This window comes from Poecilia reticulata, linkage group LG14 (genome assembly GCF_000633615.1).
Source record: "Poecilia reticulata strain Guanapo linkage group LG14, Guppy_female_1.0+MT, whole genome shotgun sequence".
Classification (NCBI taxonomy): Eukaryota; Metazoa; Chordata; class Actinopteri; order Cyprinodontiformes; family Poeciliidae; genus Poecilia; species Poecilia reticulata.
The window spans coordinates 19,592,321-19,614,806 of record NC_024344.1 but is presented as its reverse complement, the minus strand read 5'-3'; the positions used below and the strand labels follow the sequence as shown (position 1 = coordinate 19,614,806).

The 22,486-nt window shown below is 39.8% G+C and overlaps 1 protein-coding gene across 4 annotated transcripts in view; it reads right to left on the bottom strand.

The window, feature by feature from the left end:
* The window catches only part of arhgap32b (Rho GTPase activating protein 32b), an 89,324-nt gene that overhangs the window by 39,286 nt on the left and 27,552 nt on the right, over window positions 1–22,486 (bottom strand). For all 4 annotated transcript variants that reach the window (XM_008428364.2, XM_008428366.2, XM_008428367.2 and 1 more), the window contains exons 3-5: window positions 14,664–14,769; window positions 10,446–10,540; window positions 9,898–9,982 (exon numbers count right to left, since the gene is read on the bottom strand). In XM_008428364.2, the coding sequence (XP_008426586.1) occupies window positions 9,898–9,982; window positions 10,446–10,540; window positions 14,664–14,769 (286 nt within the window). The remainder of the gene's footprint in view (window positions 1–9,897; window positions 9,983–10,445; window positions 10,541–14,663; window positions 14,770–22,486) is intronic.

Below are 22,486 nucleotides of genomic sequence, written 5' to 3'. Positions count from 1 at the left end.
CAAGATCACAAAGAGCAACTACAGACCTGCAGCTGAACAATCAGCATCATGATATCAGAGCATGTAAAGTAAGCAAAGAACTGCTTGGATGTAATATGCAGTAGATTGTTGGATTTGAGTCTGCATCCTGAATCTCTGCAGTAACGGCACAAACACAGTGAGGCTGAAATGATTAATCGCAATAACTGATTATTGAAATAATCGTCAACTGATTTAGTAATCAACTAATCACCAATGTGCCACTATTTTTATATAATTAATTGTCAGAATAACAGATAGCATTATTGATTACTAAAACTATTTTTGAAGAGCTGATATGGATTTTTAGTTGTTCATAAGATAGCATGTTTTGTCTGGTATGAAAGTACAAAACTCGAGCAGGCAACAGGCAGAGAGGCAAAATGACGAGCATTCTCCAGCAGACTGGTGGACAACATGAAGTACTGGAGGCAGGAAGGAGAGCTGGGATCAAACTCACAGACGGTTCCTTTTCTTATTTAAAATAGGAACTGAATTGTTGGTCTATTTTAATGTATAATACAAAAGAGGCTTGAGTGGCCAATTCTTTGTTTGATTAATCGATTATCAGAGTAATTGATACAATAATCGATTACTTAAATGGATCGTTAGATATATCCCTAGAGTCCACTGAAGGAAGTTTATGTTGGTTTGTTTTGGCAAAGCGATGCAAAGCAATATCCATGTTCTTTGCTCTGTGGTATCAGCCAATATGGGTCGTAGTAAAACAAGATGAAACTGGACCGAAATTGAGAGCCGATATTTATTTCCATGTTGCCGTTTGTTTCTGGAGGGGGAGTGGAGGAGGTAGGTCATGTGGCATTTGTTTATGTCATGTAGCAGTGGCACGGGACAGAATTAGGGCGAGTTTTTTTCAAGATGTCAAAAGGCTAGCGAAATATATATATATGAAACATTGGTAAATATCACTTAGTAATTAACAGCAATGTTAATACCGGATATCGATAATGGCCCAAATTTTCATATTGCTGCATCCCAACTCTAGATGTAACATTTCTCCTCAGAGCTACGTTACTAAAGAACCAATCTAGAGCTCAAAGTAACAGGCAAATAAAATAGCTGTAACATAGGATGCATGGAAAGCTATTCCCACAAATTCTGATGTCATCATAACTTTACATATTCAGCGAGCGTGTTGAGTCATACAGCGGAGGTGTCAATAATTTATTTATAATCGCATCTTAACCTTCTGAGTCATAATCGAACCAACACAACAAGAGCCTAAAGATTCCCACCGCTAGTTTCCTATTTACTTAGAAACAATGCAAGACAGCAGATCATTTGTTCATGTATTAAAACTGTCAGAGGCTGCTCTTCTCCATCACCATAACTGTATGCCAATATGGATACATACACTGTTTGAGATTCTAAGTCTTGAAGAACACTCTCGGCCATTCACTCTGCAGCTGGCGATTTAAAAGGCAACAGAAAAATGCGAAACAATGAGACAATGTTTAGAAAAAAACCAAAAGTTCAACTAATCAAGATAAACATTGATAGATTAGGTTACCTAATACATTTTAAGTTCAATACAGAACATATGCTGAGTTTTTATGACAAATGTGTGCAAAGATTTGATATCCCACTATCGTAAAAAAAAAAAAAAAGAAATCGCAATGGTGATGTTTCCATCAAATACTGGGTGTGATTGTGATTAAAATCACACATGAATATCTTTGTTCAAGTCATTAAAACATACAGTACATCCTCCAACAACTTCATGACACCCTCTTCTTCTTTTTCACCTGTAGTAACCATTGGAGTTTAGTGGAGAATTAGGTTCATTTAACTGCTGATTAATGACTTTTTGGAAGAAACAAGAAAAACTAAACTGAGCTTTTATCTAGTTCATATTTCCCAATAAACAGTTTCAAGTAAACCATCTTTAATTATATGTCTTTTCGTTTTGATTCCGGGTGCCATTAACTGCACCTTCATAAAACATTCTGTAAAATCTTAGTCAAAAACAGAAAAGTTAGGTGAGCTCTATTGACCTTGTTTAAAATGAACGGCACAGCATTGGTCTCGGTATGATAATATATGGTACGGTGTATTCAGGAGAACCTTTCCACTGCCAGCTGGACTCTTATTAGGCAAGCGGGTTTTAACTCAACCGCCTAACGTGGCATCGTACTAAAGCAAGGATAAAGTGACTCACTAGTATGTCTCATGCTTGTTTCAAGCAACGATGGTTTAATAAATAAACTGTATTGTGTAGCTCCACCCTGACCGTACAATACCGCTCACCAACTTGTCTCCATGGCAGCAGCTCAAGAGGCTTCACACTTCTGCCTCAATCCTGACATAACTTTCACTGTATGCTCATCCGTCCATGCACAACGGGTTGCCTGAATGCTAACAAAACTGTTCATCTCCCCCAGAAGAAATTTAAAAGATCCATACATCATTCCTGAAATTTATTTTAAATTTACAGCAGCATTTCAAAGCCTAAACTTCAGTCTCTGAAGCCCCAAAATCGTCCCCTGCAACTCACCGTGTGCAGTGGAAAACAGGCGCAGTGACAGCACTCGCTGCCGGGCCAACCCAAGCTGTGCGTTACCGTTAGCTGAGATTTCGCTCACCCCAGCTGCCCCGGCAGAGCTTTGAATCTCACCACTATACGTCTGCTTATGAAAATCAAATGATAATCCAGTGATGACCCAGTTTATTCAGCCCACTGCTGCGCAACACCAAAGACAGGTTGGACAAGACGAGCTCTGATGATGTCCAGGAAACCTAACATAGCGTATCCAAGCTGCTAAGGGGGAGAAAATAAAACGGTCTTAACTAAAGACAAGAATGCACATTTAAAACTAAATCCAATTTTCTAAACTTTTACTAGAAAAATAATACTCAAAAGTTTGTACCGATTCGGAATTTACTTGCCAAGAACCCTTTAAGAGTACAGTGCAGCTTGGGATTTATAATGCATTTTGTCTTGGCAAAAGGTTCCTACGCAGTCCGGAAAATTATGGAGTTTGATTCAGGATTGGTTAGAAATACTGGCAGCTTTTTGGAGATCTCAGCTAAGGGAGGTTCTACCTCCTCTCAAATAGATTCACAGGGAGATGGATTTTCACAGTTTAAAACACCAAACACCGCTAATTTAAAATGCTAAAAGTAGAGTAAGGTCTCAAATCCCCTACATTTTAACAACTCCTCACACACAAAAAATATGACGTCACCTCTCCTTTTGGCAGGAAGGCTAGAAAACACAATTAAGGGCATTTTTATATCAGCTGCTCTCCATCCACAGCTCTCTGAGGTTAACAGACAATTACTGGAGTGTCTGACAGTCACTACAAGTAAATCTTACTGGACACAGACACGCAGCGGAGAGCTGGACCAGCAGCTAGCAGTTTGTCAAATTGCTCAGGCTAGTTAGCATGGCCTCCAATGACAGTGGATAAACTGCTTTCCTGCTACAGTAAGTTGCTTCTCCACCATTGGGACATTTAGCAGCAAGTACATGAGAATGATTGGGAGTGGTAAGACCCTCCTCCTCGCTGTGATTGGTTGATTTCGGTCAGAACGACTCAGTAGTGGTGCATTTCTTCAAACAACAGTCGAAGTTCAGAGACAAAATCAATCTTATCACAGACTATCTGTCTTATAGAAAAACTGTTACGACATGCTGAGAGTTTTAATAAATACGTGAAACATATTTTTTTTAATAAAAGTTACAAACGGCAACTTTAAGCAACTTACTTTTCAGCATTAAACGTAGGTCTTTGGGTTGAAGAACTCAATTAGAAAAGATTTACTGTGAAAAATGACTCGTCAACACACCATGGGGTTGGAGTCTAAAGCTGTGTGGATGACAGTTTGCAGTTCAGAGAACAATGGCGGCAATTTGTCAGATTGCAGAAGAGCAGAGCAGGCGGAGGTAGAGTAGGGCCGCCTGCAGGCCTCTGCTGCAGTGAATGGGAACTGCAGAAGGAAGTGTGAAGGGGCTATATCTAAAATCATTACTTAAGCTGTAAAAATGGATTGGGTGTAGGGCTCAGGAGTGCAATGGAATCTAAACAGAGCGAGTTTGCTGAAAGCAGGGTGAGATCATAGCTTGGAGCAGGGACACCAAATAAATCTGATTACTGAGGTGTGCATGCACAGCTCTGCGTAAGGATAGCTGGAGCACCATCCAACACAGATTAACCTTTGTTGCAAAGGGAACTAAGTGGGGCTGAAATGGATTTCCACCAAAGTGCAAAGAGTATAGAGTCGATATGTGCATCCTGCTAATTCAGGCCATTCTGCACACTGGTGGTAACCGTCCATTATTATCCTGTTGTGTCAGATAAAACACAAAGAAAAAAACAAAAACAAAAAAACTTAAAGTAATTTTCTTGACCCACAAATCATGTTGATGAGTCAGGTAAAGCAGAGTAGCGGTCTTCCAGATGACTTATCGGCCCCCTGAAGTGCAGCTCCTCCAAGCAGCCGGCTCAGCAGTTAAAACATTCCAACATTTAAGCACGTTTCCCACCGGAGCCGGTGGTAATAAATCAGTCTACTCAGACACTACAAGAAGACAGAGCAAACAGAACGGTGTGAGCAGGTCATGCTTATTGATGATTGACTAAACCCCGTCATGGAATAAACTCCTAAAACTCAGGAGCGGAGGTTTGCGTGGAACAGATAACGTCATAAACTGAAAAACATCAACCCTGAGCCCGTTTTCATCGACCATAACAGTGCCTAATGAGTGCTGGGTTTTGTGCCGCTTTGTCCGCAGTGGAGCTTTAAGAACCTTTCAACAATGACCACGAGGCACAAAGACCGAGCTCTGGCCAAGCTTTTGTTTTCCCGCACCGAGAGCAGAATGACTAATAGTTACATCACTCCCAGGCCTCTGGATGGACATGTGACACGGGGTTCGACATGACAGAACAAGGCTCTCACCTTCTCAAGAGACAAAATCTCACCAATAACTCCAGATAATATCTAGAGTTACAAAATCAGATTCTCTTTATTGACTCTTGTCTTTTTTCTGATGGCTGAAAGTTGTTTGCTATGAAGAGGTATTTAAAATAATGAATAGCGTCCCACTAGGAAAGGGCCTTGCACAAATGCAGATGACGGCTGAAGATGTAAAAAATGGATTTCATGTTACAAATCAGAAGGTAGAAGACATGTTAGCTGTACACTAAAAGGAGAGTTGGGGGGTTGTGGGTGCCAATCTTCATTACATGGATGGCTGCTTCCATACACGCAACCTGCTGCTGTGGCTGGCCGACCCGTTCTGACTGCTGCACTGCGGTCAACATGAGGGGAAACTCCATCACAGCTGTTAACTCCGTCATGATTATTGTTTTCTATCGGATCGAATTCCCACCCCTTTAAAGATTTAATTAAAGATTTAATATCCCAGCCAATTATTTTCTTGGAGTCACACGAGGATGTTAAAAAGTGTCAAAATATCTCCCCCTGATCACACAGGGGTCTTTATTTACAGCTTTGTTCATTTTTTTAGAGAGTCAGGCACTGGCAGCACAGTGTCCCTCTTAAGATCGGCTGTGAAACATTAAATAATACAATAGGTAATGAATAAAAATACTATAAATAGTTGTATATTTTTCGGCAGACCTGTTCAAAGTTATTTACTTGTGATCCGACAGTTGATTGGATATCAGTGAGTGATAGCCAATTTCCCTTGATAAGCTAGTCAGATAAGTCCCTGTTCAATAAATCCATCAGACTCGGTAAACACATCAACTCAACAAAGTCCATAAATAATGATTAAAAAATAGGTACATAGGCATGAATGCATAAATGGGGAAAGTTTTTTCATCTGCTTTATTTTCTATTGAATTTAAACAGGATTTAGCTCCATAAAGGAACATACCCTATCCTTTTTTTGCAGTTAACTTCATTAATAGAGTTAAAAGAAATTTTAAGCAAATTTGTTGGTATATGTTGTAGCTCTTAAGAGAACTGGAATTGGCTGGTCAGACCTGGAAGAAAATCAGTAATCAGTACCAGCCAGAAGAATACTGATGGGTTGGACTTTAATTATCAGAACTGATTTCATTTCAGAAAAAGTGAATGTAAGGTATTTCATGTTTCCTATAAAAATGAGGATGCAAAGCAAAATTCTCCCAATATTCTCATTTGTGGACAAGTCAGGACTGCAGGCTGGCTTGGCAGAGCAAACAGTGGATGACAGGACCAGTTTACATGGAAGCGTCCATTAGTAATAAAACGTTTGAAAGCTTTGAGCTCCGCGTGCCATCGGCAACAGGGCGGGGAAAATGTCTGGCTGCGGATTTGCTGCGAGGAAGAGCACAGCCGACTGGCACGGAGAGATATTACTGAAGTCAATAAAGTTATTATGAGCAGGTCTATCAGCAGGTTTGATGCAGTCCCAGGCCTGGAAGAGTGACAGGAAGCTGAGAAGATTAGCCAGAGTGCTGTCACTTCTCCAGGTTGAAGGAACAAGAGCAGGGATTCCTACTACGATCTAAAGGACACGTTTGTGAATAATATTCTTAGAATCTTAGAGAAGAAAACATTTCCAATGAGAAAATTACTGTTGTATTTAGTGCTTCTGCTAAACACGTTAATTTTGTAGTAATAAATGATTTAGATATTACTGAATGAAAAATCTGAACGCAATTAATCTCCTGTATTATTGTTTACATCCAAATGTTCCAGCCTAAACTTTTGTGGTACGCCCGTGAATCTGACACACACGAAACACAAAGCTGCTTGTTAAGAGAAGCTGCACAAAGCTGCTTCTGAAAAAAACCAGATTTGATAGGATGCAGGAAAAGACTGTTGCTGTATTCAAGTCGAGCTAAATAGAGTTAGCCCATCAGTAAAGCTATTCAAGCCTAAAATAGCATCTCAATGCTGAACATGACGCAGCAGCACCGACGTTAAATTTGGATTGAACGCTACCTAATATTAGCGTTCAATCCACATTTATAAAGGATTCCTCAAAGAAACTCCATGAATGATTATTGGTTCAATTCATTTTCAGAAAGAAGCTAGGAGATGTTAACTAGGTCTCTGACATATTGCTAGAATAAGCTGAAACATCAATGTTCTGTCAGTCTATAAGCATTTACAATTGCACAATACAAAACACATGTGCACCGACAGTGAGAGTGCACTCTACCGCCAACCACACGTGAAATAACATGTTTGCAACTCAATAAGGTGGCCACACTGGGAGTGGGAGTGGGCCCTGCTAAGATGACAGGACTGCAGTCTGCAATTTACTCCAGGAGTGCAGCTGCAGGTAAACGCAAAAATTACACTGGAGAAAACCGGCTTCAATCAGTTCAAGATTTCACAATTACTGCTGCAGCAGGAGAAAAGATTACACGACAGGAGGAATAAAAAATAAAAAAAACAGAGCAAAGCTGAAAGCAGTAGATCGGGTAAGGAGGGAATACCACAAAATGCTACACTGGTTAGCGTTTAGAAGAAAAACCTGCAAAAGCATTCACAACTCTGAACCTTTCCACATCAGTTCATGTTACAACCACAGGCGTTTTCTGTTATACTGGGATTTTATGACAGAACTGTATTCTGAGCTACATGCAATCATCATGTATTGCAGAAACAAGAAAACAAGACCAGCAGCTGGAACTGCAGTACAAGGAGGTTTTACAGCGTATCGATTCAAAGACAAACCTCAGAGTTCCTCAGATTTGGATTTTTAAAAATCTGCAACAAACAATCCATCAATTATTTAGATGATTAATTGATTAATTGGAGAAACAAATTGGAACATATTGTAGATTTTTCATGTAACCACTTAAGCCTCTTTGTACATTATTAGAAATATGTTAAAATAGGTAAATAAACAAATAATTCAGCTCATTTTTTTAAGTGAGAAAAAGATTTTATTGCCAAAAATACGACATAGTGTACACTTGGTCATATGTAAATTAATTTTTGCATTAGCCAATTAATAATTAGAAAGCAAAAGGTACTTAAGGTGTTTTTTACACAATTTAAACCAACAAAGTTAAAACTCCTACCTGAGCAGTTGTGGGTAGAACATATTTACAGACGATGCTTTTTTTTTCATCTTAAATGCTAAATATATTATTTTTTGTTGTGTTTTGGCTTAATTACTGCTCTGAGGGTGCTTTTCAGCAAATCTAATTTTTTTTTTAAGTCTGTATACTCCAGCAATTACTAATTTAGTAAATTTGATTCATTGCTTCACCCCATCCGTCTTGTTCCTTCACAGTTATGAGCCGTTTTGTACTAGAATTTGAACAAAGTTAATATTTTGGTTTTAATCGGAAACCAAATGTGGAAAAGTTAGATACTTTTGAAGCCACTTTAACTGCAACCAAAACAAAGTTCTAAGTTGAATGTAAAAAGAGCTTTCCATGGAATCATTGCTCTGACTCATAGCTCGTCTGATTAGTTATTTTTTCAGACAGGGGAAAAAAAATCTTCCAACAAAGGGGCCAAAACCCAAAGCTGAGGTAAAGCCTAAACTCCGTCCAGGACAGATCTCACCTCAAGTCTGAAAGTCTGTCCAAAGTCCACTCTGGCCTTTTCTGATGATTTATTTTCTTTTAGTCGTTCAGCTTTGATGGCTGGCGGGAGAAACTGAACCCTGAAGAAACAAACTTCACCACTGCGTCATGTAGGCTAATCAGCAGCTATGCTTTTATCCAGCAGAAGAGTTGAGCTCTTAGTGTCATGTCATCGCTCCAAAAACACACGGCTTCAGTTATCAGGCATTTAACCAAACTAATGTGTTCAGTTGTAAAAATATTAAATATGAAATACAGAAACTAACCGACATGACAGAGTGTTTAATCTCTTTCTACAGACTCGAGCTTCCGTTGGCTCATCAGGGAGGCGAAATGACAACGTGGTAAAGCGAAGACACACAGATACATGACAGCAGTTTTGCACCGAGGTGTGTGGAGGCGACCAATCAGCAGCCAGCAGCCACAGATGGGACACTAACAGGAACACCTAGTTACAGTCTGCAGCTCCAACATCTTCTCTATGTGTGCAGTTAGGAGACAAAGCAATGAATAACCTGCAGCCACTTTCCTCTCCTGCTTTAGTGCAATTAATCCAGCCCACTACTGACCCCTACTGGTGCATTAAAGTAATTTCAGCAGGAAACGGTATGAACCTCAGTGGTGTGATTAGTCAGTATGTAGCTGATAGATTCGGAGAAAAAGAAAACACTTTCACACTCAGAGGAGCAGCGTTGGGACAGAGAAATAGGGCATGCTCTCAATTTCCATCACTATTTTTCTTTTCTTTTTGCTTTCTCAGTCAGAGCAGGAAAAAGAAACAATCCCAGGATGCATTTGGTTAAGGCTGGAGAACGACAGCTAATTTTATAAGACTAAGCCGTTCCATTTTTACCCCCTGAATGCTAACATGGAATTACTCGACAACGGATGTTATTCTATTCTGTCCTATTTTACATGCAGCGTTCCAAATGCACCATGGATGTCCTCTTACGGCACTAAATATGACAGGAGAGCTGGAGTACAAACAGTGGAGAACAACACTGTTTGTGTATTATGGTCATGCCCATAATACACAAGGAAACATTAAAAGCTGAAGAATGATCTAAACTAAACAGATGAAAGTATTTGTTGGAAGAACCAAGGTCAGAAACAAAGCAGATACCACCAGACACAATCTCATTCATGTCCAGGTTACAAGAAACACTTAAACCCTTTTGAGTCACTTCCAATTTAGGAAGCAAATGAATCTGAGATGAAAGAGTCAGTCTACAGCAGACAGAAACGTGACTAGAAACAGAACCGGCATGACCCACTGTTCCTCGGTAAGGACGTATGCTATCAGAAGAGTCACTAGTATGGTGAAGAAGTTCCAGTGGAAGTGTCAGGACTGTACCTGGATTGTTCCAAAATCAACATTTTCATAGTGGAAGTGGGCACACTCGGCCAGTTTTGGGAAGTGTCCCTTGGTGAAGGAAAGTCTGGAAACACAACAGAAACACGGATTGTTTAGATACAGAACGGCCATGGTAACAAGGGATGAGGTGTTCCTCAAGGCTCTGTACCAGGGACACTAGTCCCTTTATAAGTCAGTGTTACTGGTGCAGCTCTACATCTCTCTGTTGATGACAAAAAATTACTGTCATTTAAACACAGCAGCCATTTTTTTTCAACAGATACATCTGGAAGAAATTTGTAGTTTTCCAAGCTATAATGTCCAAACAAGATGATTTGATTTGATCTTTAAATAGCTTGGTAGAACTCAACTTTGACATCTGTTAAAACACCCAAATTAAAACACTGGTTCTTTTATAGAAATTAGTTATGCTTTTAATTTATTGTGAAAAAGCAATGTAAGAAATTAGTTCTTTCCAGGTGGTGGACAAAGATACAATGGATCACATATCAAGCAAAAATATATAACCTGTGTGTGTGATTACTCACTTCTTGACATTTTTGACCTTCATGCTGGCCGTACTGCTGCTGCTGGAGCGCATGAGGGGCTCCGCCCTTAGCTCAGGAATCTCCGCACTTCGTGCCTGAAGAAAAAAGTAAAGAAATTCAAACTAGCAGAAGCACAAATATTAGTGATACGTGTGTATAAACATTCATCTGGTACCGACATACTACACCTATGAGGCGCTGTCAACACTGTTCTAGTAAATTGTGCGCAAGTTGCAGATTCAGATCAAATGAGATTATTGAAACAATGATTTGGTGGGGGAGTGTGCTGGTACGGATCACCCGCTACCTCCATGTGTACGCTCAGTTAACAGAGGAGGTCAAGAGCTCAGTTGTAGATGCTGTGGAAGTTACTTCTGTAAACACAGCAGAAATACATCCCATGATCTTGTGTCAAAGCTGCTTGAATAAGCAGTTATGTCATCTGACTGAGGGAGAAAAAAGTTGTTTTTTGTTGGGGGTTTTTTTGCAGAAGGTGTTGTTTCTGGGTTTAGTGAAGAACATCCAGAAAAAAAACGTGGAAGTTTTAGAGTGTCTTGTAAAAGTATTTATTACCCCAAAACAACACTAGGTGAATAGAAATAAAACATGAAAATCGTAGTGTACTTTGTGGAAACATCTCTCTCCTCCTCTCTACCTGCTTTGCACATTTTAAAGGTTTAGAGGCTAAAAGGTTCCTCTTTGTCTTCTCCAGGTAAAACACCTTTTCCACATAAAGCAAACTGAAATCAGACTGAATTATTGTTTTTTGGTCTGAAACCGTTTGTAGTTTTCGGATCGTAACATGGCAACAAGTGAAAAAGCTTAAGGAGTATTAAATATTTTGCAAAGTGGTGTATGGATCTTTATTTTTATCTTTTACAAAGACCTTCTTTAAGGCAGAAAAAGTTCAAGCAATGGATGTGATGTTCAAACTCAAATCTACTTTAATCTTTATTTAATAAGGATAAAACTCCTCGAGATCAAATATTTATTCTATCCTTTTTAAGATCTCTTATTGGTCCCAAAGGGAAATGAAATTAATTAAATGTTAACCGGTCTTTTAACTGTTGTCCTCATGTGTATTTATACTGCCATCCTGCTATTTGAAACGTAAAACAAGCCGCATATGAGGACGCTGAAGCAAATTTATCTGCCAGTTAGTCAAAAAAACAGATCCATAAACCAGAATGTATGATATAGAGAAAAGAAAGGCATCAACTACTGCATGATATTAACATTCTGCCCAATTCAACCTAACTTACTTCCAATCAGATTCACACTTAGCTGTATCGGGTGTAATCCGTGTAATTTATGAAGCAGATTCTCATAACTTTGTGTTGTAAATGCATAGTCAAGAAATATCAGCAGATATCAGTGCTTGATTTTTAGTCGCTGATTGCCAGACAAAAATAAAACTACAGGAAACACAAATAAAAACAGAAGAAGTCATTCTCTGTTTTGGTTTGTTTTTGAAAAACAGACTGAAAACTGAGCCCTGGATGTTATGTGAGCTCTTAAGAAAGCAGAGATTGTTATTTGGGAAAGTTTCTTGTAAGCAGCTTGTGATCTGGCAGCCAGACGGCGTGACAGTGAAGGTGGTATGCAGATGAAGTCAGCTGGAACTTTCTGCACCTCCTCTACCCAAGGTCTTCACAGCATGAAGCTGACAGAGCCAACAGGCTGTTTTAAACACTGCAGCATTAGGTTCTGTGGCACAGTGCTACCTCACTTACATCCTGAATACCCGACCCTCAGCAGACAGCATGCAGTTAGCCTTTCTGTCCACACATAACATTACGCGCAAGTCCTTCAGTGGACAGCCAGGTCCCTTAAAGAACAATGGAGATCAGTGGAATCAGGCTTTTGTCAAACAAACCAACTGTTGTAAATTATCCTGGCCTGCTGTTCGGGAATTGGTCCTGGCGTCCTCCTCCATGGTGTTTCTCATGTCCATTCAAGGTGTTAACTGAGGTGAGTTAATTGTAGCATTTACCTGAAACCTCTTCTCAGTTCACTCATTAATTTCTCTTGACTATATTAGATGGTACAGAATAATACCCGGCGCCTGGCACGGCAGCAGTAATAAGAATGACCTAAAAAGGTCAGAACAATCTTTAGCAATAAGCTAAGCCCAGGTGTAACACTTCTACATTTTCCATTTCATCAAAATATAATCTATATATATTGACCTACAATTATTGTAATCCAACCGTCTCTTTGCGATATGAATATTGTACACACTGATATTGCAATGACACGTCATACTGACAATGAGGGTACTGTTGATTTTTGCATCCATTAGATCTAATGCAGTAACTGCTGCAGTTCATATTATGTTATTACCTCATCAGAGTGTTGTCATGTTTGAGAAATTCTTTAATCTCCCATGGCAACCATTCAGCTGTGCAAAACGCCTGGGTGGACCGAGTGCCGCCTTCCAGACAAAGATCCTCCTTGGAGCTGCAGCTTCTAAACTCCCAGCTCACAAAGCACCCTGCCCTCCTCCTTCCCCAGTCAGCTCCTTCAGACTAGCAAGAAGCAATTAGCAGACAACTGGTGGAAGTGATGTTGTGATGACTTCCTGAAGGTCGAGTTTCAGAAAGACCAGGAGTTCTTAATTTCAAGACATTAAATTATGAAGTCAAATTTCTTTTAAATTATGTTTGATGCATAGCATTTTTAGAATAACTGAACGCAGTACTTGATTGTTTAATGTGCCTGGAAAATACATAATACTCTCTAGTGAGTCATTATGAGGTAGTTTTGGGTTTCTGATCAATCATCTGTGAGAGTTGTGCCAGTCTGAGTTTTGAACTGCTCTCTCTTTGATAAAAAACAAGTAGCAAGAGTTCGAATTTACATCTTGCCTGAAAGTTTCAGATTCCACTTCCATCAGGGAGCTCAGATCAAAGTACCACATCCTGTGCCATGTTCGGTGTAAAGCTCTGCACCATTAGCCCACTGGGCTTTGGGAGCATTTTGCTCCATTTCTCTGCTCCCCGGTGCAACAGGGTGTTGGTGTAACAGCTTACACTAAGTTGCTTAATATCTATCACCTTCTGGAGCCACTGGAGACATCTAGAATTTAATCCCAGCCCAGTTCATAGCCGCTCTGCTCTCAAATGTTGACGAGCCAACATGAAGAATTAAAAGCCCCGCCTCTCTGATCAATATTCATCAGCTTGGTGATGAATATTGATGAATAAGGTTGGTGACGGCCTCTCTGTCTGTTGCCGGATCGAAGCGAACACTTGCGAGAAAGCTCTTACCACGCGCCGACCACGGGTGGCTCAGCGTGTTACCATGGAGACGGCCTCATTTTCACTGTGCTGTTGATGCAAGATGCAAGGCCCGCAGTAAAACCAGGGGAGGAAAGGAAATAATGAATGATGCCACGTGCTGAATGGAACCAGCACCGGAGGTTGGGCTGAAGTGAACAGACGACGGCAGGAAGATGGCAGAGAGTCTGAAGTGGTTCGGAGGCGAGTTGATCAGAAACCTGAGGCGCCGTTCTCAGAGTAGTGGAAGTTTAAACTCGCCGGCCTGCTGCTTTATAAACAGAAGCTGAGGAGGGAGCCAGAATCAGAACCGGGAAACACGATCAGACGATGGAAGAGATTCACTTTGGGCTTCACATAGAAACACTATTATTCCCAATGAACTGGACTGAGCTGAATAAAAAATGGGTTTGAAAAAATTGACTTTTTAATGACTACAATACCTCACCAACAAACTCCAAACGGCTGAAACTTTCCCCCATTTTCTATTAAATAAGATTTTACTCGACAGACCAAAGCAAATTGGTGCAAAATTATGACGTGCAAATTAAATGAGACTTGATTTGTGGTTCATGCATATGTGCGGCACATTTGTCCCTCTTTATTCTGACACTCCAAATTAAAATCCAGAACAACCACAACTAGCAAGTAATTATAGTCCAGCTGTGTGCCATTTAACCTGAGAATAAATCCAGCTGTTCTGTGAAGCCTCAGGGGTTTGTTAGAGAACATCGATGTCAAAATGATGCATTTTTAAAAAGACTGAAATAACAGAGTTTTATTCATGTTCTAGAACTGAGCTTGGGTTTCTTTCCAATAGTAGGAGGTGCATTCTCAGCACTGAAGCTGCAATGTTCACATGTGTTTTATGACATTTTATGTTTTTGTTTTTATGAAGTAAAGCATGTCTGACTGATTAACAGAGCTGTTTGAGTCTCACCATGGCACTGATGGTTTCCTCCCAGTCGGGTCTTTCTCTGGGATGGATGTGCGCGAGTTCAGGCACGATGTTATCGTCCTCTATGTGGCGTCCTGGCCTCAGGCTCCTACAGCCAACACACACAGAATCATGCATGGTCAATTATACTGGACAACACAGAGAGCGGAAAGGTAGGTCAGACTGGTAACTGTATATTTGTCGCAAAGATGAAACGTCTTCATTTCATTCCGGTGTTGAAACTTGGGTTAAAATCCAAACAAAATTTAAATGAAATTAAAAATTTCTGTTTCATTTCTCCCCCCTTTTTAGTGATTTGTCATCAGTCTGATTTAAACAGAACCATAACATCCCATTTGCTTTGACAGTGTTTACCATCGGTTACAAAAATGTTTTGAGCCGTCTTCAATATACATATGAAATTTCAGCACTTAATCCCTAAAAGTATGTTGAGGAATAATTTTAAGCTGCCATGTAGGAGCTGGTCGGGTTATTTTCCATCTATACTTTCTCTGTCCCTGTTTGAAAAAGAACACCAACATAAATAAAGCCTCCTTTGCCCTAATATTCTACTCATATAACTGTAAATGAGTCATGTTTAGCATTTAAAGGGATCCACAACTTGTTGTAACATTAGACTTTATGTGAGAAACATTTATTTCAGATGTAAAAACAATACAGTAAAAAGACTGTAGGCTGTTTAGTTTTTATAAACTCAAATGAAATATTGTCACACTGTCATTGCCATTTGTACGCTGCAGTATCCTGGGTAGGTGAAGCATGTGAGGTGCTAGCTAAGGTAACTTAGAGCTACTTTAGCAAATTGAAAGATGAGCCCCTTCACTTTAAAACGCACAATGTTGGAAAAGAAGGCAATGCAGAGGTAAGAAGGGGAAACCAAACAGATGAAGAGGAGAGAGTCAGCTGAAAAAGCTGGAAATGCTAACTGGAAAGGAGAGCAAAGAGTTCCAGTTTCTAACTCATGCTGCTTACTGTAAGCATCAGGATCAAAACATTTTCCCAAATATATTGTGTTACAAAGATTTAAAGATGTTTAATTTTCACTAAACATCCATTCATTAGAAATAGAAATATGTTCTGATTTGATTCCTGCTAATGGCGTTAGCTCTTGCTAATATAGTAAGGAGAAAGCCACAAGCTGACCACGGTTGTTCATGAAAACTTTGAGGCAGTTTGCCCCAATGTAGACGTTTTGTAGGTGGTAATAGAGTTAATAGAAAAATCACAACAGTTATAGGCCAACATGTTCAAGTAGTTGTGTAATCCTTTAAAGAAAAAACATCAAAAATACCAAGGAGCTTTAAGGACCACCAAGCAGGAGAACCGGCTTCAACAACTTACTCAGCCTCTCTGCTCAGAGCTGCACTGCAGTCCCACAGTTCAACACTCCCTGATGAAGAGGCATGTCAGCAAACAGGAAGTGCTCCTTCAGCCCCTGCAGCACATAGTTTCACAGCAAGGCTCAAAAATCTCATTTCCATCCCCCTTTTCTCATCTCTTTCGACATTCATTGAGGCCAAACAAACATGAGGGAAATGTGACAGGATTTCTCTAAGAGTCTCTCATGCTACAGTCTCTAGTTCAAACTGATCCTCTATCCCACTATGTCAGTAAACAACTGGAAAAAATCACACATTTAAAATGGTGAGAAGTTTTAGTCCCGACTGCACATTTCCATTTGCCTCAATTTTGGTCAATAACAAGAACAACGGCTCAATTTTTGCTCTGAAATGAAAGACATGAATCTCTCCCAGCATTTCTGTTCAACCACTGCTCCTCACCACTGGAGCCACTGCATGTCTGACTGAAAATATGCTGGAGGGGGTAATCATTTCATTTCATTATATCATCAACTAGTGGGAAAGCTAGCCAGTGAAACACTCAGACAATTCGCCTCTTTCAGTGACCTAATGTAGAAAACGCTTGGAGTTTGAAAAGGATCTCCTACTGAGAGGCAGCTTGCTCTTCCTAACTTTTTAAGAAGTAGAAGTCCGTCTGCTGGGAGGAGTTCTACGAGTGATGTCTTTCTGGCTCAATCTAGAGCTGATCCAACACTTTCCCATCATCTTAAAGTCAAGCTTGGAGCGAGAGCAGATGCTGTAAACAACAACAACACTGAGAAGAAAGACAGCTGATTCAAAAAAGCCAAATCTTGTCTGCAATATGTGTGGTCACTGGTCAGGTTGTTACACATCTGTTCTAACCTGGGCGATCAAACAATACTATCAACTGTGATAAACACGTGATCTGTCAAAAGAAAATATGACTTAAAACTTTTATAACTTCACAGAACTTTGATCCAGAACCTCATGGCATTCTGGGGGTTGTAGGCAGAGGAAAGACTGAGCTGAAAAAGGCTGGTGGCATCAACTAACTCACTCACTCACTCTTCAGTTACCAATGGCGGATAAATGAAGTTCTCCTCACTAGTTTGGCAGTGTTTTGGATGTTTAAAACGAAAATTGATCAATAATTAAATTTGATAGACTGATATGAAATGCATACCATTATACGTTTTTGATTAATCTTTTTTCTTGGAATCATACCGTTAGTCAGCAAGTCGTATTATATAAAAATCAGGGCCTATTTTTATGTTCACAGCTTCAAGAAACAATTATTGATAAAAATAAATAAATAAATAAATAAAGGTCTGGGTTTTCACCAACAATCAAGCATTTGTGATGTTTTACAATGATGTTCTCAGTAGAGGACTAGTGAAAGTACAACCCTATTCAACTGGCAGCAGGCTGCAGCTCCCCCTGTGTGTGTGTGGGTGTGCATGTGTGTGTGTATTCAGCTGCAGCTCTTTTTCAAAAAGCAAACAGCTGTCTGTGTGGGAAAGACAAAAAAAGCAGCGAATGTTGCTTAGAGCACTAGGCGCTAAATTCATAAAGCAGGATCGAAATTTTTCTGGAAGTTATGTTCACACATACAGTCAACTAGACCTTCTTTAAAAGATGTTAAACAAATGATGTAAAGATTTGTGATTTTTTTCTCTATTTTATTTCGTTTATATAGCTGCAGTTCACAACAAATATCACCTTAAGGCACTTAAGAGATGTGCAATAAATGACATCTGTCAACAATACAGTAAATTTCAGACATTTTTTTATTTTATTTCAATCACTTTAAAACATGTCACTTATTGACATAATAGTTTTGAATGAAAAGGAGTAATACGAAGGGAAAAAAAAAAATCAAGGTCAAAGTTCAGTTCATTGGTAATCCCTGATACTGAACATACATGCAGCGACAGCGGAGAGAGAAACTCCCCTTTAACAGGAATACTAAAAAAAATACAATACTGTTGTAATTAAGACAACCAACCATATCGACCCTGCAACAGTTATTCATGAAGGTGAAAGAAAAGGAACAAAAGTGATGTGTTTGAGGGAGAGCAGAGAACTGCAATGCGCGGAATGTGCTCTAAAGACGATCCCACAATCTCTCTGCTTTGGCGGATTGTCGACACATTCTATGATCGAATATATCAACCACCTCTACATAGATAGTTGCATAAACAAAAATCAATTCAAAAAGAAGTCTAACAATACCAAAAGGGCTAAAATAAGCCTAAATATAAACTCCTCAAAAAGTTAGGGATATTCAGCTTTGGGGTAAAATTTCAAGACGACCCTAAAATGCACCATAACTTTTCCAGGTGAACTTAGAGATGCGAGTCCTTCAACATCTAGCCTGAAATTGGAAAAGTTTAAGCAGTTTCGAGAGCAATGTCCTGATGCGCTAAATCTGATATCATGTATGTCACTAGTAAATGTTGAGCAAATCAGAGGAATCTCAGTGACGTTTGAAAAACGGTGTAAAAAAAGTTTTAGTTTGTATCACATTCTACAAGATTCAAGGCGTCATGCAATCATATCTTCATCTATATCTGCAAAGGAAGAAGTCAGAAGCGGCTCAGGATGAAATCTGATTTGTCAATGACAAATATGATAAGGGATCCCGGGAGGAACACGAGTCCAGTAGAGTCGGAGCAACAAGTGTGCCAGCTTGGATGGATGGATGTGATCACTGCTTATATCCACAACTCTTTGGAGCAGAGCATGTTTTCTAAGCCTTAACGGAAAACACGTGGATACAAGCCACTTTCAGAACTGCCAATACAACCCTCTAGAGGACATTACCGTCCTGCGCTGATGAAAGGAAAGCCAATGAGTGGTGATGGAATGCTGCAGGGAGCTCCTTGGACATCACGCTCAGCTCTACAGCAAATAAACAGCCTCGGCTAAACCGATAGGCGAAATAACACTAACTGAGCATTAAAATGTATTATAAACCACTTCATTCAAAGATTCTAATTAATATTTTAATAAATTGAGCCAATAACAGTAAACGCTACAGTAGTATAAAGAGGCCTGGGGGGGCTAGCAGATATCACAGTGATATCAAAACAAAGAGCTAACAGCCAACTTTGAGCTTTCTACACCAAGTACAGTAGTTGTTAATGCAATTTGGTGCACTCAATCAGAACTAAGGTCAGATTTTTAGTTTCTGGTTAAACTTTCCGGTCGCAAGTTGACTTAATGCCATTTTCAAACTAAAAGCATGGAGTCTTATAATTTCGTTTTGTACCTAAAATTAATCCATGAAACTGAGAAATGGTTTTCATTAATGGTGGAACTCAGTTCCTACATTTCATGCAACAAAAGGGCACCTTAAAATTAAGTGGTGAAGCTTAATAACAAATTCAAATCGAGTTAATTGTTATGCATTGTCTATAAGTAGTTAATTGCCGTTAACTGCATTTTAACCAAAAACAAAAAAAGCTAAATTTTGCCTCTAAATTATTAAATAATTATATGATGATCATAACCAAAGATTTTTATTTTTTTTAATCTCTTAATTAGATGCCACTACAAACAAACAGAATCACGAGAATACAAAGGTTCTTGCTCAGGACTTTTTCATGTAAAAAAAAAATTGTTAAAATTTTTAATGTGTGAAAATCTATGTAACTCATTAATAGACATTAACGCATTAAAGTCCCGACCCCAGCTACAATAAGCATTACTGTAATGTAATGTAACACAAACACTGAGCTGAACCCATTGTTGAGTTCAGCCAAGATTTACAGATCTACATTACACAAGCAACTGTCACAAAAGTTGCATTTCAAGTTTTTAGACACAGAGTCAGCAGTTCCCACTAGCTGCAGAAAAGAAACGTTTTAGTAAGCATCATCCTCAACTCTGAATGAAAGCAGACCTGTCACTGTGTATTTTTTCTGCTCAAAATAAAGCAGTTGGTTGTGATATTAATAAGACAGCTTCAGCTCCAATGGGCACCAAGAATTCTCACCATGTTCCCAGTTTATACACAACACATCAGTGTGTCCGTGTTCTTGCTGGAAGTGAGGCCTGTGATTTGAAACGCGTCCGTCCCATCGGCGTGAGAGGTTCCTGTTGGCTCAGACAGTCGCACATCAGAGCGGCCAGCCTGAGGTCACAGCTGACGTTTGGATCCGTTTATTTCAACCGTGCCAAGTACGCTATCCATTTAATAGCTTCTTAAATCTGTGCCGTTTTTTTTTCCTGCACATTTAATCATGTCAGAATTCCTCACTGATGCACCTTTTAAGAATTCTAGTTTTCTAGCTAGAGGAAAAAAAACAAAACAAAACAACAAACAGAGAGGGAAGAATGAGCAGAAACTATTAGTGAGCAACGCATGCAATTATCACCTTATGCACATTCTGGATCTCCTCCACGGACTGGAAATCGCTCCAGTTGGCCAGGAGTTTAGCTCCAATCCCACTGAGACGGACTATCTGTCCTACATATGGCATCACAGACGACACGTCCATACACAACTCTCCAGAAGAACGGGAAAAAAACCAAAAAAAAAAAAAACTGTCCAACTCATCTGATTTGGCGCACTGTACTGTTTGAGTCATTGGACTGTTAACAGCTTAGTAACCATCCTGGTTCAGACCATAAACAGTCCCATTGTGTGTGTAATTAAACATTTTCATTAGAATGACAATTGTCTGAATGATTCGAGTACCTCGATTATTAAAATTCCTCGAGGAAAATTTATCTGCCTCAAAGCTTCATTAATTAATGTTTTATTAGTTAGCGCACTGTCTTCCGACCGGGACTTTATTTGCATTGCGCGGAGTTCTCACTTCCGCCTATGAGTTGTTGACGAAATTTAAGTTTTAGCGGCACAACGTCCAATTTTCAAGCTCAGGGATTTTATTGATCCATGTTTTTATCGTTTTTGGGGGACCAATAAGCATAATTTAAATGACTGGCGCAATGCCTGGAGTACGACTGCTGGTTGAAATGAACGGCGGGAAGAGCGCTGAGGAGTATTTATACAGGTGAGCGGACAGACTGAACACGGCGGGCGGCTGAGTAGTCGATGCTTACAGTGCAAGTGTAGCTTTATGGACGAACCGCACAATAAATTTCATATCATCTTGGTCTCAACAAACGGGTGACTGAGCTCATCGTGACGTTACATGGTAGAACAAAGGTGCTGTAAATATCCCGTATTTCTTCCCCACGTTCTTACATTCGTCCTCGGGTCTACCGGTCGCGTCTCCCTGCATCCTCTACATTATTTTTGTACTTTCGTCTTTCCCCCCCGGACTTACGTACGTCTGTCCTCTGGTCTATTTCCTCCCCTCCACTTTAATCAAATTCTATTACATTTGCCCAGAAAGATTGTTTTGTTTGAGGAAGCGTGAATGCGCAATCAAACTCTGATGCGCACAAAAAAAGTGAGCTCTGGGCTGCTCAAAAAGCGGAATATAGCGCAGGGCATTCTGGGTAAATACAACCAAACCAAATGGCTCGTGGTATTTTTAGACAAAGGAGAAATTCTACAACCGCTAAAATCTAATGCAACTCAATATTTGTTTACACTTTTCAAAGTAAGAAGTTACGCTCATGTCTTCCTCTAGGGGTTTTCATGTTATTTCCTTCAGTGGTTCCTGGTGCCGCGCCACCACAGGCGAGTGAGTAAACTGATTTTTTACTGTTTTTTCAATGTGCGAAAGCGAACTGAACCAAAGGAGGAAATGTTGCATTTTGGTCCCCATTCAAACTGGGATTGTACCAGATTGTCTGGTGGGAACACACTCTGCATGACCAGCATGCTGAAGCTTTAGGAGAGTTTAGGGGACATTAGGGATCCTGTGTTAACCAGTTAGGATGAGATGCTTTTAGACAGGAATCACAGAGCTGATGGTCGTTTCCAGGTGCTCTCGCCTGCCTTTGGATCGATGGTTCTGAATTATTAACAGACACGTTATTGCTCACAGGCCTGGCGGGAACTCCAACACCTTAAGAGAGTAAACAAAAGTCTTCAACCTGATACTACAAACATCCTGAGAACTCATAACTCTGAGCACTTCTCATGTCTGGTAAACCTCTACGCTGCCTGTAGATGGTGCGCGTGTGAAGTTTAGTTGAAGGAAAGTGAAGGTACACCTGTTACAACAGAATTAGGTCATTAGCTTTAAAGCAGTAATATATAACTTTCATTAAAAAAAAATGTTTTTTACAATTTTGTTAACCGTCACTATATGGGGACAGTTTGGTACGAGCTCCTATGCCTTTGCCTTCTTCTTGTGTTCCTGCTGTTATCTGAACAAATGCACCGCTACCGGTCAAAAACAACCAATCAGAGCCAGGAAGAGGGTCTTAGCACTGTCATACCCTCCCCATATATAGCTCAGGGTAGTTGGCATGGCCTCCAATGACGACAGAAAAACGGTTTACCTGGAATGCTAAGCCGTTTGAGCAGCAAGTACCTGAGAATGATTGAGAGCAGTGAAA